This window comes from Numida meleagris, chromosome Z, assembly GCF_002078875.1.
Source record: "Numida meleagris isolate 19003 breed g44 Domestic line chromosome Z, NumMel1.0, whole genome shotgun sequence".
NCBI lineage: Eukaryota > Metazoa > Chordata > Aves > Galliformes > Numididae > Numida > Numida meleagris.
Window position 1 is genome coordinate 33,923,592 of NC_034438.1, and position 16,485 is coordinate 33,940,076.

At 39.5% G+C, this 16,485-nt stretch overlaps 1 protein-coding gene across 11 annotated transcripts in view; it reads left to right on the top strand.

Annotated features, from left to right (window-relative positions):
* Window positions 1-16,485, top strand: part of ADAMTSL1 (ADAMTS like 1) — a 442,268-nt gene that overhangs the window by 342,648 nt on the left and 83,135 nt on the right. For 9 of the 11 annotated variants that reach the window (XR_002433573.1, XM_021381313.1, XM_021381315.1 and 6 more), the window contains 3 exons: window positions 10,105-10,125; window positions 11,714-12,015; window positions 15,930-16,059. Coding sequence is in view for 10 of the 11 variants with exons in the window: in XM_021381313.1 (XP_021236988.1) it covers window positions 10,105-10,125; window positions 11,714-12,015; window positions 15,930-16,059 (453 nt within the window). In the remaining variant the exon portion in view is untranslated. The remainder of the gene's footprint in view (window positions 1-10,104; window positions 10,126-11,713; window positions 12,016-15,929; window positions 16,060-16,485) is intronic. The other 2 variants (XM_021381316.1, XM_021381311.1) reach the window with 1 other exon arrangement.

Below are 16,485 nucleotides of genomic sequence, written 5' to 3' on the forward strand. Positions count from 1 at the left end.
CCTTTCCTTTCCTTTCCTTTTCTTCTCTTTGTGTATTGGGCTGATAAATGTTATTCATTATGCAACAGAATTGCAGTTTTGGCATGGTTAATCTGAATTGAAGTTATGTGTAATTAGAACACTGAAATAAGAGCAAGAGACATATATAATAGCACCCTCAAACTAATAATATTTTAATTTATCTCTCATACATCTACATAAATCCATGCATGTATACAGATACGTGTATATGCAGATGCATTTATATGCACATATATATTACAAATATACACATTCATATGTTTGTGTATAAACATTAGTAGCAGCTATAGTATGTAATATGAGAGATTTCCAGAGTCTCATAAACTCTATAAGTTGATTCATTCACAGTCTAGATAATTCAGTATATCTGAATGTTTTCTTGTGGCACTATGGCAAACCTCCTAATGAAATGTGCACTTTGCAAACTTGAATTAACCCTTGGAGACATAAATATAAAATTATATTGGTGGGAATTTTACCAAAAGGCATTGTGTTGGTATGTGATCATATTTGGAAAAATTTGCAGCTGTTTTGTACAGTGACAACATTTAGGTACATTTTTTATATGATGTTGACAGTACTGTAGAAGAAGTGTAGTAATAAATATATATACACAACTAAATGTATCTTTAAATATTAGCAGTAAGGGATTTGTACAGAATAAGCACAGCCTGCAAAGAAATATTAAGAGGTTTTGGTTTATCATCACAGACATTTTGATAAAATACTCTAGAAAAGCTTGTGAGTATACTGTTTGTTGTACTAAAACAGACCTTAAGGTTAAGGAGAAGAATCTTAAAATTCTTTAAATCTTCTAAGTTTTATGTGCAGTTATGACATCTATTTTCTTCACATTTTCACTGCTCTGCTGCAATAAAGACTCTGTTCTGCTAAGATCTCCTTATCTTTTTACCCTATGTCACACAACAGTTCAGTGATACCAGTGGGATGCTAGTGCAGTGGAGCACTGCTTAAATTAAGTTCATTCTGCCACGGGTCAACTTTTTGTACATTTTTTTCTCCTTGCAAAACACGACTCTCAAAGCATGAATAATCTTTATTTTAGTCTGATGAGAAATCAATATGACATTAAATGTAATTAAACTGTAGACTTCTATTCATGTTGACTAATAGCTAAAATAGAGGATGAAGAGTCAGGCTCTTTGTGCAAACTTTTCCAAAGCTCAGAGCTATCCATGCCTTTGTTTGATTTGGAACAATTTCTAGTGATAAGGCATGAGCCAGGAAGGCCAAATAAAAACTCAGAAATCTTGTACTGAGAGGCACATCCATGCAATCCCTGTAAACACTAACAACCATATTCATATTCTTTCAGACAATCTAATCTGTTGACAGTGACTTTGAGTGGTGAACTTCCCTAGAAAATGTTTCAGTGCTTCACTATTAGTGGTGGTTTTCATTAATGTCTAACTTTAAACACACATTCTTTTTAGATCTTGGTTGTCAGATTGAAAAAAATATGTATAATGACATAAAAACAAAAGAGATGGAACATTCAGAACTCACACAATCAGCAGTCAACTTTGATGCCAATTTTACAATATCTCCTGTCTGCATTCAGCTGCATAGCAATTTCAAATACACCAATTAGCTGAAAAGTAAGATGTGTTAGATGATAACATGTCCTTTGGCCTCTCTTTCTGTAGTTGTAAAGATACAAAATAGTATCCCATGGCTCAATATGCTGACAGATGCTGAGCTGTCACCCACTTATTTTGGCTAAGGAATGGTCGGTCCAGAGCGTAATAGCGTGCTAATTTAAAGGTCAGAACTAGTGAGAGTTGTTAGATGTTGGATCAAATACCATCTGGTGTAAGACAGTGTGTGATGTTGCCAGCTCTTTTGCTAACTGTGAATTTGAATAATTAGAACATGACCATCAACTTCTTACTGTTTGTCTTCCTAAGCATCTCACTGTTTTGCAGTGTGTTACTTTGCTGTAAATATTTTCAGAAAACACATCAGGGCTTGTGGAAAGAAAAAAAATTATTCTGTTTCTGCTTCTCTGAGGAGTCCTTCCCCTTCCCCTAACTCAACAGAGTGGAGCTGGCTGAGCAGAGTTTGAGGGTGGGAATTGAGCTGAGGGAGCCAGGACAGCCTTTCTCAGAGACCCCACTCCTGAGCTTGACAGGGAGAGAATGATATGGGGAAGGGAAAGGCAGCATAGAGGGGAGAGGGGGATGTGAAGCAGGAGGCATACAGGGAAGTGATAAACCTGGTGCTGAGAAGGCAGTACTGTGTTCGAGAGAGCGTTTGCTAGAGCTGAAGTACTGGAAGCTTCTTCAGATAAAGTATGTCCCTGTCATTTTCCAGCTTGCTCTGTAGTGATGCAGTTGTGACTGAATTCCTGACTGCACATGGGCAGATGTTAGTAAGCACTCATTCTTCTACACTTCATCTGATGCCCTTCCTGAGCTTTCTTATGCCATCAAATCACTGCTCCCATTCTTCTCTACAGACAGGGTCATTCTTTGAAGCATTTTGCCCCCTGAGACTGTTATCTTTTCTTCCTTATCATTCTGTGGGCAGAGAAAGCAACTCCCACCTGTAAGCAACACTATTGTTCTTCTCAAAAGTTTTTTTTTTTGTTTACTGGAAATTTAAAAGCAAAAGCTGAAAATTTCCACCAAACCTCTTGTGTATTTTGAGGTCTCATATTTGTGAATCTCCATATTGCTGTCTTGTGACTTTAGTGATTTTGTGTTGCATACATATTTGCTTAGAAATTGCAAACTACGAATTTTTAAGTTTTTATCTATAAGTGTAAATTCGGTGGACTTTTTTGCATTGTCCTTCCACCTGTAATTTGTGATCATTCTTTAATGTGTGTTGTTAGGACAGCAGATACCTCATTTTTACTCTATCTGCATCTAATGCTTTTCATTGTTTATTTCTTCTGGATTTTCCAAAGGAAGCAAGCCTTGCAGTGTGATTTTGTCTGTATATGTCTGTCTGTCATTTGGCTTCCTCTTTCCTTAATAACATCTGACTGTATTGTTGTTAGCTGAATTGGACAGAGGTATAAAGTTATCACAAAGAACTTTACCCCTCTGTCACATTTGGTTAATATTCACCAGGAAATTCACTGGTCATATTTCCCAAATGTTTTGCTGAACTATAGGTATAAAACTTACACCTACTAACTCCCCTGTTGAAGAAAAGTTTTCTAAAGAGCTACAATCCATAAGAGATACCAGAGAATTTACTTGAGCAGTCAGCATTCAAATCCAAATCCATGTTAAATCGGTCCTTATTTGTTCTGCTGCTCAAATAATTACTTACAACTAGTTCAGACACTTGATGGCTAGAGGGGATAGTAAAGTTTGTGCTGTCTGACCTGCAGCACCCCTAGACATAGTCAATTAAGTATTATTTTTTGATAGAACTGCTAAGAAATACTCTAGACCAGTAAGAAAATAGTGTAATCTCTGCTAGGAAAAAGATGCAAGGTGAGAAGTCCCTGTATCACTGTATGTATTGTTCCCTTATTGCTGTCCGTCTCTGAAGTGACCATTCAACAGACTTTATCAAAGGGAGAAGTCAGAGTATTTTTCTGCCTGACCTCTTGCACTGAAGCTGATTGCACCAGCACAGCATGACAGTGAGAGTCAGAAAGAGCAGCAATCGTGATTAAAAAAGCATGGCTTTTTCTTTATGTAGTGAGATTGGTTTTATGGATGGTGGAGGGGTTGTTTAAAAGATTTCTTTCTCTAACTCTTGAAAAATGCTTTTGTATGTTAACACCATACCCAGCTTTTAACATATTGCCATAAATAACCCTAGTGCTAGCCATAAAAAGAAGGGGATAAAAAGAGGGCAAACAATAATATCTGGACGCCAGATGGCACCATCATAGTGATGAGGCCAGTTCAGTAAGAAACAAAAGGAAATTCCTGACATGCATAAGTGGGGGGGCAGAGCCCTCAGGGAAATGGATTTGGACAGAGAGGTCAGTATGGCAGAGTCACCCAATATCTCTTTTACTTTTCAGTAGGTATTCATGTTTCCAAAGACATGTAAGCTATCTCATTCTGGTTTTCCCCATAAAATAGTTTCTATAATTATGTTTGTACCAAATTCACAGGTTAAAATGTAATTTTGAAACTGCTTACAAATGCTTTACTTTAAGAATTAGGTATATTATGATTATTGAATTGCCGAAACGGTGGTGGTGCTGCATTATTCCATGTCAGTGTCATGTGGTGAAGGAAGTTTAGGGAACCCTTTCCATGTTGAGATCTAATTGCATACAATGAAATTATCAATGCGGTCAGTCACAGGGAAGACCAATGCATCAGCTAATATTAGGTGATGATTTCCGCATGTGTAGAGATAAGATCAGGAAAGCCAAGGCACAGATAGAGCTGAACTTGGCTAGGGATGTGAAAAACAACAAGGAGTTCTTCAGGTACACAGGCAGGAGGAGACAGGTCAAGGAGAGTGTTCCCCCTCTGATAAATGAGGATGGAGAAGTGGCTTCCTCAGACATGGAAAAAGCTGAAGTGCTCAATAAATGCTTTGCCTTCATCTTCACTGATGGTCAGGCTCCCCATGTCTGCCAGGACCCTGAACCTCGAGGTGTGGGTGAGAGGACCGGATTCCGTCCAACTGTAACAGTGGAACAAGTCTGAGACCTCCTCGTGAAACTGAATGTACGTAAGTCCATGGGGCTGGATGATATCCACCCTAGGGTTCTGAGAGATGGCTGATGTGGTTGCTGAGCTGCTCTCCATCATATTTGAAAAATCATGGCTGTCTGGTGAAGTCCCTGGTGACTGGAAAAAGGGAAACATTAATCCAATTTTTAAAAAAGGGAGAAAAGAAGACCCGGGGAACTACAGGCCGGTGAGCCTCACCTCTGTGCCGGGGAAGATCATGGAACAGATACTACTAGAAGCTATGTTAAGGCACATATGAGACAAAGAGGTGATCTGAGACAGCCAGCATGATTTCACTAAGGGCAGATCTTGCCTTACCAATCTGGTGGCCTTCTGTGATGGAGTGACAGCATCAGTGGACAGGAGAAGGGCGATGGGTGTCATCTACCTGGACTTCCGCAAAGCCTTTGACATGGTCCCTCACCACATCCTACTCTCCAAATTGGAGAGGTATGGATTTGAAGTGTGGACTGTTTGATGGATTAAGAACTGGTTGCCTGGTTGCAGCCAAAGGGTTGTGGTCAATGGTTCTATGTCTGGGTGGAGGCCAGTCACAAGTGGTGTCCCCCAAGGCTCAGTCTTGGGGCCAGTGCTCTTCAACATCTTTATCAATGACATAGACGATGGAATCGAGTGCATCCTCAGAAAGTTGGCAGATGACACCAAGCTTGGCAGTGCAGTCAATACACTGGAGGAAAGGGAAGCCATCCAGACAGACCTGGACATGCTGGAGAAGTGGGCCCATGTGAACCTAACGAGGTTCAACAAGGTCAAATGCAAGGTGCTGCACTTGGGCCAGGGCAATCCCAGGTATTTATACAGACTGGGGGGAGAACCCCTTGAGAGAAGGACGTGGGGGTCCTAGTGGATGAGAAGCTGGACATGAACCTGCAGTGTGCGCTGGCAGCCCAGAAGGCCAACTATGTTATGGGCTGCATTAAAAGAGGAGTGGCCAGCAGGGAGAGGGAAGTGATTGTCCCCCTCTACTCAGCTCCTGGGAGGCCCCATCTGGAGTACTGCATCCAGGCCTGGGGCCCCCAGCACAAGAAAGATGCAGAGCTCTTGGAATGAGTCCAGAGGAGGGCCACCAAGATGATCAGGGGGCTGGAGCACCTCTCCTGTGGAGAAAGGTTGTGGGAACTGGGCTTGTTTAGCTTGGAGAAGAGAAGGCTCCCGGGAGACCTCATTGTGGCCTTCCAGTACTTGAAGGGAGCATATAAACAGGAGGGGGAACAATAGTTTATGAGGGTAGATAGCGACAGGACAAGGGGAAATTGTTTTAAACTAAGACAGGGGAGATGTAGGTTAGATATTTGGGGGAAGTTTTTCACACAGAGGGCGGTGACGCACTGGAACAGGTTGCCCAGAGAGGTTGTGGATGCCCTGTCCCCGGAGGCATTCAAGGCCAGACTGGATGTGGCTCTGGGCAGCCTGGTCTAGTGGTTGGCGACCCTGCACTCAGCAGGAAGGTTGAAACTAGATGATCTTTGAGGTCCTTTTCAACCCAGGACATGTTACGGTTCTATGATTCATTCTATGATTTCTTTCTATTCATTCAAAAAAAACCTTTAAGGACTTACCTCTGCCTAGGATTTATGTCTAATATCTGTGAGGGATAGTATCAGTTATCTTCCCATAGGGAGAAGGACAGTAGTGAATTTATGGAGAGCACCAACAGTCCAGAGTGATCTGACATAATGCTGAAGATTGTACTCAAACTGGACTGAAGAGGACTTATGGGGGATAGTCTGTAATCACTCAGATTGCAGTTTAACCTCTACTGGTGACTCTGGTGCCATTGCTCTTACAGATGGAGCTTTTTGAGATTTTACTGATGGGTGATCATGGCCTCTCTTTCACTCCCCTGAGCAAGAGGACCAGCAACTACACAGTTTCTGTCTGTAAGCATCCTGTGGTATTAAATTAAATCCCATAGAAAGGTGGATCCTCTGGAGAAGAACAGGTTCACATTTCAGCTCAAGACAAGAAGTCTGAAGTCTGAGCTCAGTTTCCAGTTCTAGCAGAGAACATTTCTATACCTTTAAACAAGCCACTGAGCACTGTTATCTCACCAGTTGTATTCCGGTTTTAGGAGCCCTAATAGATGGGTGTCTGTGCCTTCAAATACCCAGTCTTACTGGTATTTGCAGTTCTCAGAACCTTAGCCTTTGGCTGAACAATTGATTTATCTAATGATGAATTTAAAAATGGAATTAAGGCAACATGTCATTTAAGTAGCAGTGAAAAAAATCTGTTTCTCAATAGCGTAAATGATATCAATCTCTATACTCTCTTTTTTGTGTGTCTTAAACTCAACCCACTGTGATCTGTGTGGAAGGTCTCCCATTACTGAGCAGTGAATCTTTGTGTTTCACTTTTTCTGGTTTCCCCAGTTACATACATATTCCTCATGGAGAGGAATATACACCAATTCTAATCTCTGCCTCAGCTACCCTACAGAATCTGGATTTTTAAATGCATTCCCTTGATATACTCTAAAGAGAAGGGTTTTTTTAATTACTAGATAAAGTTTTATCTGAGAAAAGCATTCTCAAGTGTAAATGTGAAAAATAATATTTATTATGCAAATAGTCTTTGCAAAATTGAACCGGGAAAGTGGTATCTACCTTGTGTTCATACATACATGAAATTCTGTGGATAGCTGAAATTAATTTGTGTTTGTAGGTAAATTGTATGTGTGCTGCCCAGCCTGAAGGCTGGACTCCAGTGTCTTTCACAATTTGACCAGTATGTTTGCATTAAGCACTTTATGTACAATATGTTAGTGTAGCTCTCATACTAAAATTTACTGCAAGAGTATTTTCAGCGACTGTAGTATACTACAAAAGCAATGAACCTAAACCTGTGTTCTGCCACATCTGTCTGACTTCTACAAAAGTCCACTAATCTTGATAGCATTATGTTCCTTTTCCTCCGTTCCCAGAACACAATGTAGGCCATTGAAGGCTATTGTGCGTATGAAAAATCATGGAATAATCAATTCCTTTCTGCTAAAGTCAATCTTGTGCCCATTGTGAAACAACAGCTAACAAAACAAAAAGACAATGCCTCTTTTAAATACAGAACTGACTATTTTGCCAGCATGCTCCTGTAGAGGGAAACAGTTTCTAGTCCATCCCTGTAAGTGTCTACAGGTCAACAAATCAAGTACAGGCATTTGTTTACGAAGAACATCCATTTTTAACCCCTAGTTTTCTTATGAGTGTTTTCCACCTTTCATTCCATTCCATTTCCTTTTCCAGCTTTGAGAGCAGTGCTGAGTATGGAGATGTCTGAGGGGATGACAGGCAGAGGGGCCGTTCAGCCATCCCACAGCTGGGTGCCACAGTGAAGGCAGCACTCCAATACCTGAGTAGTAGCAGATATGATTAGGTCAGTCATAACCAAGCAAGGTCATAGAATCATATAAACATTAAGGTTGGTAAGACCACTAAGGTCATCTAGTCCAACCATCAGGTCATGACACTTTCTTCTTCCAGCTTTCACTTCAGCTAGTAGTGCTCTCTCTAAAATGGGAGCAAAACACTCCTCTTTGAAATTTTCTACAGAACCCTCAGAATACACTAAATGCTGCATTTTTCCATTAGGGAAGAAGCATTGTGCAGAGGACGAAAGTTCATCTTTCATGCAGTAGTAACATGCTGGTCACTGAAAAGTATGCTAAGAGCTATAAAATACTCCAAGTAATCTCTTCAAGGCAAGAGTCATCATTTTGGTTTTTATTTCTACTGCAGTGAGCACAGGGAGCTCTGGCTGACATTGATCACTGTAACACTACAGCAACCAGGTATTGAGATTGTCTTGTTTATTATGGCTGATATCACAAGGACCGGTATTAAAGCAGGATTTAATTAAACAATGTGCAATGACATCTGCAGCACCTGCATCATTTTCTGTTTTCTAAAATTCTTGCTTTTCAATAAACCTATTCCACTACTTCAGTTTCTAAAGAAGGACACAGAAAAGCACCTTACTGTGCGGTGGAAGATACTCTGTATGTGGAACAAATAACACCTATGGAATTGTCTGCTTATTATTCACATACTTTTTAAGTTCTGTGCTCACCATTTGGTAACATTTATCATTAATGACCACCCAAAGATATCTGAAAGCCTTTGTAATTTCCTGGTTTGGGGGAAATTCGGAACCAGTGTATACATTCGTATAACATAAATGTTCAGTATCTAATGACAATTCCTATATGGGGGTTTGGGTTTGGTTTTTTTGTTGTTTTCCCCCCTTTTTCTCTAGTTTCAAATCTTTTGATTCTGCAAATTCCTCCTTTGCTTTAGTAGGCAGCAGTAATATTTGAATTAAATTATCTTTCCAATTGTATTACTTAAAATTTATACATTGGGCCTAGAAATCCAAACAAAATATATTGTCCTGAAGATATTCAAGTGTTTTCATTACAAGTTGCTGACAAGGGTAAAATAAGATAATGTGTGGTATTTGCAGATCAAGTCTCATTTTAAAAAGAATCCAGTCATCTTTATTGATGTTCTTACTTCTCTTTTGTTTCCTTTCTCTTTTGTTCCTGTGTTTGTATGAGTGATATACATCATGTGTAAATATTCTGATTATGTAAAGTATCTCTGTCTTTCTAAACAAGTAATTTTAATGCCTGGCAAACTATAATACCTTTTGGTGTGGAATACAACAGCCCTTCAACAAATAAAAGCTAAACAACAATCCAAAATGTTAAAAAATGCAAGGAATGTAGCTTTTGAAGAAGACATCTGCAGTGCCTTTTCTTGTAACCTGATAAGGACTTTTACATCTTAGTTTGTCAGGTCAAGAAGCTATACATTTAAATTAATCAAACTAAGTCACGGCACTAATATAGTCTTAGTTGAAACAGTATGAGTGGCCTACCTGTACTATTAAAAACTGTAATCCTTTCAAAATTAAAAATAGTCATCTCTGAAACAAAACAAATCTTTATTTGCCATTTGTAAGATAAAATGTGTTAGAGTATAGTTTCTGAGGGGCTTTCCTCAAGAAATAAATCGTATGGTCTTTGCAGTAGCATTATAAAAAGATTGTAATAATATATACAATTTCCATTCTATTATTTCCTGTATATAGTACTAGCAGTGAATGTCAGGGTTTTAAGAAGATGTTATGAACAACCACAAAAAGTGGGTAGAGAAATACACAGTGTCTACCCTAGAAGTCCAAGCTGCTGCAGGCAGGGATCCTGGTACATGCGTTCTGTGGGGGTATCACAGTTCTTGGTTTGGGATTCAGTTTTCTACTCAGTAAAGAGAAGTATCTTTTGTCAACTACAGAAAGGCAGTGGCTGGGGGGAAAAAAAAAAGTGCACACAAAAACTTTAAAAACGGCTAATCACAAAACTAAATTTCCTTTTTCTCCCTATCAGACTGTGCATGGCATTCTCAAGGTAAGAAATGAGTTTCTGATAGCTCCAAGCAGGCCTACTTTCTAGAAGAAACGTGTGTATTGCTTTCTGCTCTGGGCAAAACTGTCAAAATTTGTTGTGGACTGTCTAAATTAAAACCAAAATGAGAGGAATACTCTCAGTGGCAGCTGAGATTTTGATCAAAAATACATCCTGTAAATTCTGATTTATTTGATAAAGTTAGCTAATTCATACGATTAGGTGCTGAACCACCTGGGTTCCTGTCAGGCAGTTGATCCTATTGACCCCAATGAACATTCTGTTCATTAGAATAGCACCGATTTGAATACTAATTAGAATATCAGTAAAAAACCTTTTTCATTTTGAAGAAGCTGACAGATCCCAATTACTGTTAATGGGAAAACCAACTGGAACTGTTCCAATGGGATTGTCAGGTGATCAGAGCAATACTCACTCTTCTATTCTTAACCTCAAAATATAGGTACAACCACTCTTTTAGAATTTGCCCACAGATTAAAGTTTGGCAGAATGGCTAACAGTGAAGGCAAGATCAACAGACAAGTCCATCTGAATCACTGTGTAGCCTGGATTCATTACTGCAGTGTTTTAATACTGTGAGCATTGGGTACCTAAGCACAAATAATGCAGGTCTTGGTGTACCCTAGAAAGATGGTTTCCAGAAATACTTGGGAGCCATTATAGATCAACATGAGTTCATCCACACAAGGTGTGTTACATTTAAACGACTTGGTAATGTGGTGTGGAGCTAAATGTGACCCTTCTGCTTGACTAGTATTTAACAAAAAGATCAATTTCCACCAGTGACTTTTTCAAGATGTAGAAAAAAGTGACAATGCAGAAAACTGTAGAAATTATTCCACTGTTGAGAAAAACAGCACACAAAAAAACTGAATTTGGTCTGTTGTGCTTACTGTAAGATGGCTGTAAGTTGTTTTGATTCAAATATGTATAGACATCCAGAGGCCAAAATCTGGAATAAGTAATGGTTCCTTATCAGAGGGATAACAGCCAGATAAAATTGGGTTAGAAATGGAAATAGAATGTGCTGGGTACTAGAAAAAAAAGTTAAAGAAATGGGGGGAGGGGGGTCTTTATCTTTTTACAGCCTTGAATTAAGGCTTAAAACAGTTTCCACAGCACAGGAGCAATGGTTGAAATTACTTTCCATAGAGAATTATAAGCTACCTACGTAGTGTTTTCTGATAACATAACTGCAGTGTCAACTAAGGGAAAAAGTGATTGAGGTTGAATCCTGGAAAAACAGTAGCTAATAGGATCATGATGCACATTAGGAGTTTGCAGGATTCCTTGCACTAAGAGTTTTTAGGATGAACATAGGGTATACATTTTTCCTCTGTGCATATGAAGCACTCCAAAATTTATTGAGAATCTTTCTACTGTTGCTACTGAGTGGCCAACTCAACTCATATGTCATCACTTTTATGTGTATTTAATAATAGCACCATGATGAGGTGAAGTAATTTTTTTTTTCATTGAATGGACTTTGTCTTAGACAGATCTATGCTGCCTTTCCGTGGCTGGCTGTTTCTGGACATTTCTCACCTTGCACTCACTCTTCTTCTCACAGGTTTATTCCTGAGGCTTGGTCCTCCTGTAGTGTCACCTGTGGAGTGGGCACCCAGGTGCGGCTTGTGAAATGTCAAGTGCTTCTGTCATTCTCTCAGTCTGTGGCTGACTTGCCCATTGATGAATGTGAAGGTCCCAAACCTGTGTCTCAAAGAGCCTGTTACAGTGGTCCCTGCAGCGGAGAGGCAACTGAATATACACCAGAAGAAACTGAACTGCTGTATGGCAGATTGCAGGAATTTGATGAGCTCTATGACTGGGAATATGAGGGCTTCACTGAGTGTTCAGAGTCTTGTGGAGGAGGTAAGTGCAATATGTTTCAGTGCTGCATGTGCTTTCCCTCTTCAAGTGTGTGCTTTGCTGTGAATACTGATGGACTTGCTGCTTTGCTAGATCTATTTGAAAAGACTTGTATGAAAACTGTAAAACCCCCATGTGCATAGCATATTTTTTGCTCAGGACTTTCACGCTCCCTGGTCAGATCATCACTAAGAACAACCAGTGTACACATACTCCTGTTTTCCTGTATCATTTGGTCATGCAGAATGCGCTTACAACAACAGTTGAATGTTATAGTGATCTCGTGATACAGGCAGGAATCAAATCTCATTTTTAGTTTTTATCATCTCTTGATTTCTGCTCTGCAAGTATAAATATGTGGAAACAAATGGTACTACCATAGCAGATGCATTTGATTATTGATACTTTAAGGGCTCAGCTGGTTCCCTAACTCCTGTCACTAAGTGCCACTCGTTCTGATCCCCTTGCTAAAGAAAATGTATGGTAAAAAAGTACTAATGGTGTGATTGCCTGAAGCTAGCAGGCTTGGCACTTGTAGCTTCTCAGTTAAGGTCACAGGTTCCACATATTATGAAATACTAATACATAGCTCTCTGATACTCTTTTTTATAGTTGTTTTTTCTAGCTAGTTCTGAAAAATATGCTTTCTCCAGTATTTTTTAGATTTAATTAAGTCTAGGTTTAATTAAACCTAGACTTCTACAACTGCTGTCTTTTTACATTGGACATTTCAGGCTATTTAGAGAAAAAGTTTACTGTAGATAAATACAATATATATATTGTACAACTGGAAGCCACGTAGTGATTTGTGAATGGTTAATAGATCTGATCATATCATTCTGCAATCAGTTACAAACTTAAAGAAAAAAACAAAACAATGAGTAGAAAATAATGCAAAGGGTTTCTGAGCTTACTTTTATCTTGCTGATGGTAGTCAGTGTTTAGAGCAGTTCACAAAGAGTTGTCATACAATTACTGCAATTGCTTTGATTCCTACATAGAAAATAATAGATTCTAATCTTTGCTAAGTGGTGATGAGTACTGACTATACAGTAGCATCTGTCACACATTGGGTATACTAGTGAGTACTAATAATTTACCACATTTGCCTTGTGATTACTGAAACCTGAATAACTTCTAGGAAAAACTTCTTTAAGTCATTTATATGAATACAGTGATTATTTTTAAAATACATTTCACATAGGCTGAACTAGCTGAGACATTTTCCTTTATAAACTCAATCTTTCAATTGTCAGCAAAAATCAGTAGCTAAGATTTTTTTTTTGTCTGATGTCAACTCCAAAATTTCCAGATTAGCAGATGCTAAGTCTGATACTTTTGTAGCCATAGGTGCAAGACAGGTCAAACTAATTTTATTGGTTTGAGAGTCTCAAGAGAAGAAATCAGATAGATGCAGAAGTAACCTTTCACCTCCTAGAGGTAGCAACCAGAAGGAATTAGTTAGTCATTTAGCCTGCTGTTAGTGGCTGTATCTCCCAGGGCTGTCATCAAATATCATGTAACAATTATTCTATTCTGGTAGATACAAACACAGAAAAATCTCAGTTGATGGTATTTTGGAAGTGAACTTAAACTGCTTAGATTCATGTCCCACCCTTACACCCTTTTGTATTGCAGTTTACCATTCAGAACTGGTTTCTTATTTCAGGGAAAGCAATTTTAAAGAGAACAGCTCTTGTTCTAATAATATTGTGCAGTAAATAGTGCTTAGAATTCATTTACTTGAGAAGCAAAATTTATGAAGTTCACAGACTAATAAAGAGGAGTTCTGACAGATAATAGTCTATATAGTCTCTAAAGATACAGTGATCCATTTGTTGATTTAAAGCTAGTAACCAATCACTGCATTGACCAATCAAAAACAGAGGGACAGACATAATTAGTATGCTGAGACAAATTCAGGGCAAGATTCATGGATAAACTAAAGAAAATGATTTGGAGCATATTTTTTTCCTGATGGAGCGAGCTAGCATATATTTAAGTCATCAGCACAAACTCTTCAAGCCAGGAACCTCTGTCAATACCTAAACTAGACCCTAAAGATTATCTAACTTCAGGAGGAGCATTTTCTTCAATACCAAGGCTGTCAGACAAGTTTATTGTTATACCAGAATCTTTAAAGGGTAAAATGTAACAAGAATCTCTGAGAGGTAATTCTATTTAGCAGAGTAGAATGCTGGTATAATAGGCCAAAATTGTTGGAAATACAGTCAGAGGTGGTGTAGGTGGCAGAAATAAGTATGGGTAATGAACACACTGTGAGTTCTGGGCAGGTTGCATACTAAAAGCTGAAAACAGTATTATCAGAGTTTAGCTCTACAAGCTTGATATTGTGAAATCATCTGTTTTTGGATGGAGAAATGGAAGAGAAACTGAATTCAAGTCCATCACTTCGGGATAGTCAGCTCTGGAACAGGCTAATGCAGTGCAAATGTGCTGAGATAATTGGATAATTATTAGTCAACAGTTCATTAGTAACACAGTTCAGAGAGGAGAAATTGAAGCTGTAGAAATACACTTTAAAAATTCTAATCTGAAAACACAGAGAGCCTCGTACATAAGAGGTGGTTAGTTAGCCTCATCCCTAGCAGACAGAATGAAGTCACCAGTATGTAGTAGGACTCAATAGTTTCTTTCCACACAGGTTAAAAAAAAAGTACTTTCCAAGGTTTCACTGTATCTGGACTAGCAATTCTTTTCCTTTGTCTTCTTCAATTTGACCTTGCTGTGGGGCTGCACAAGTGATCGATGCAAAGCAGAGCAGTGACTTCAAAACAGTGTCATATCCTACAGAGCTGCAGTACTTTGGTCCTGTTGAGTAATATATCATTGTTTTCATGATGTGTGCTCTGGCATTAGGAACAGCAAAAGGCGTTGACAGCTTTATGATAGTACTCTTGGAGCTCTTGGACTTCCTCCCCATTTTTTTTTTCATACTTGTGTCCTCAAAAGATTCTAAGATATTTTGGAAAACTTACTGTTGATTTTAAAAAGATGGTGCATTTATGAGTTCAACTAATCTTTTCCTAACTCAGGAAATTGGAGTGAATGTAAAGAGCATATTTTCATCTTGCTTGAACCACTGTGACTTAGGGAAATAACTGTCCTCACATCCCCTGGGGAAGAAGTAGATCCACTAAGTAGCCTTTTCTATAGTGTGCAGTGTTGCAGTGCCTTATTTTCTAGCTTTCTAACCTTTGTGGTCCAAAAAATCTTAATATGCTTATCTTACTCTTAGGAAAAGTGAGACAGAGTAACTGGTATGTGTGAGCATACATCTTCTGAGTTGTAGCCTAATCACCAAATCTTCCAACTTCTCTCTTGTTCCCTAGAGCTACCTCTTTTCTGTCCCCACTCTAAGATACACCTGGCAGTTTTGCATCTCCAGTGCAGGAGGTAGTCTGTGGAGGCAGAAAAGCATCTGAGACCTGACCTTGCTTTGTTCTACTTTCATGCTTAAAGCAATCTTACAGTTAACTTAAAACATAGCATGCCAGCATCAGGGCCATCTTGACACCCTTGACTACCATGCTGCTCTTACAGTGAACGGAGGAGTCACTGAAGAGCAATGGACATTTCTCTGTCCAGGCAAGATAAGGGGTGAATGAACCTATGGAGTTTTCACTGCTGTCAAGACACCCAGTGAGGCTGAGATCAAGGGCAAATAAAAGCCCAGCATCCCATGTAGAGTTCTGATTAGGCCATCTCTACAGCAGCTGGGAAACAAGATACAAAAGGTGCAGAAAGCAATGTGTGACTGTGTCTGGAAAATTGCAAAAGATATGGATGAGCACTCATTCCCAGCAGAGAGGAGAAAATGAACAGTGGGGCTGTCTCTCCCTTGGATGCCCTCTGTGTGCTGGGAGCTGGCTGTGACCGTGCATTATTGTGTGCAGGTGTCCAGGAGGCTGTGGTGACCTGCCTGAACAAGCAAACCAGGGAGACTGCAGATGAGACGCAGTGTGTAACGAGCCGCCGTCCTCCACAGCTGCTGAAAGCCTGTAGTCTGGACCCCTGCCCTCCAAGGTACACTTTCTGTATCTTATCACCAGGTGTGTATGTTTGGGGGATGTAAGAGAAGTGTGGTTATTGGTGGAGCTGGAAAACTAATCTGCAAAGTCTCCATGAAGCTATAGTACTCAAGGTCCATTTGACTAGAATGTTTGGCTCTGGTCATTAATGAAAAACTGGAATGTGCAAGCACAGTGTGTAGATAAGAGCCTGAGATGCTCCCTAGGTTGTAATAATGCAGACTGGGATATCTGGGCTCAGCAGATCAGTTTAACTCCTTCAGGATTCCTTCTAGTGGGCATGCAGTGAGAAAAGGCAATAAGAGTGAGAAAAACTGCATAATGCAGGATTTCAGTCCCCTGTGGCCCAGAAGGCTTTGCAGTGCTGTTAGCCAGGGTGAGGATATCCAGGCCAGGAGCCTTCAGTTCTATTTGGACCTCA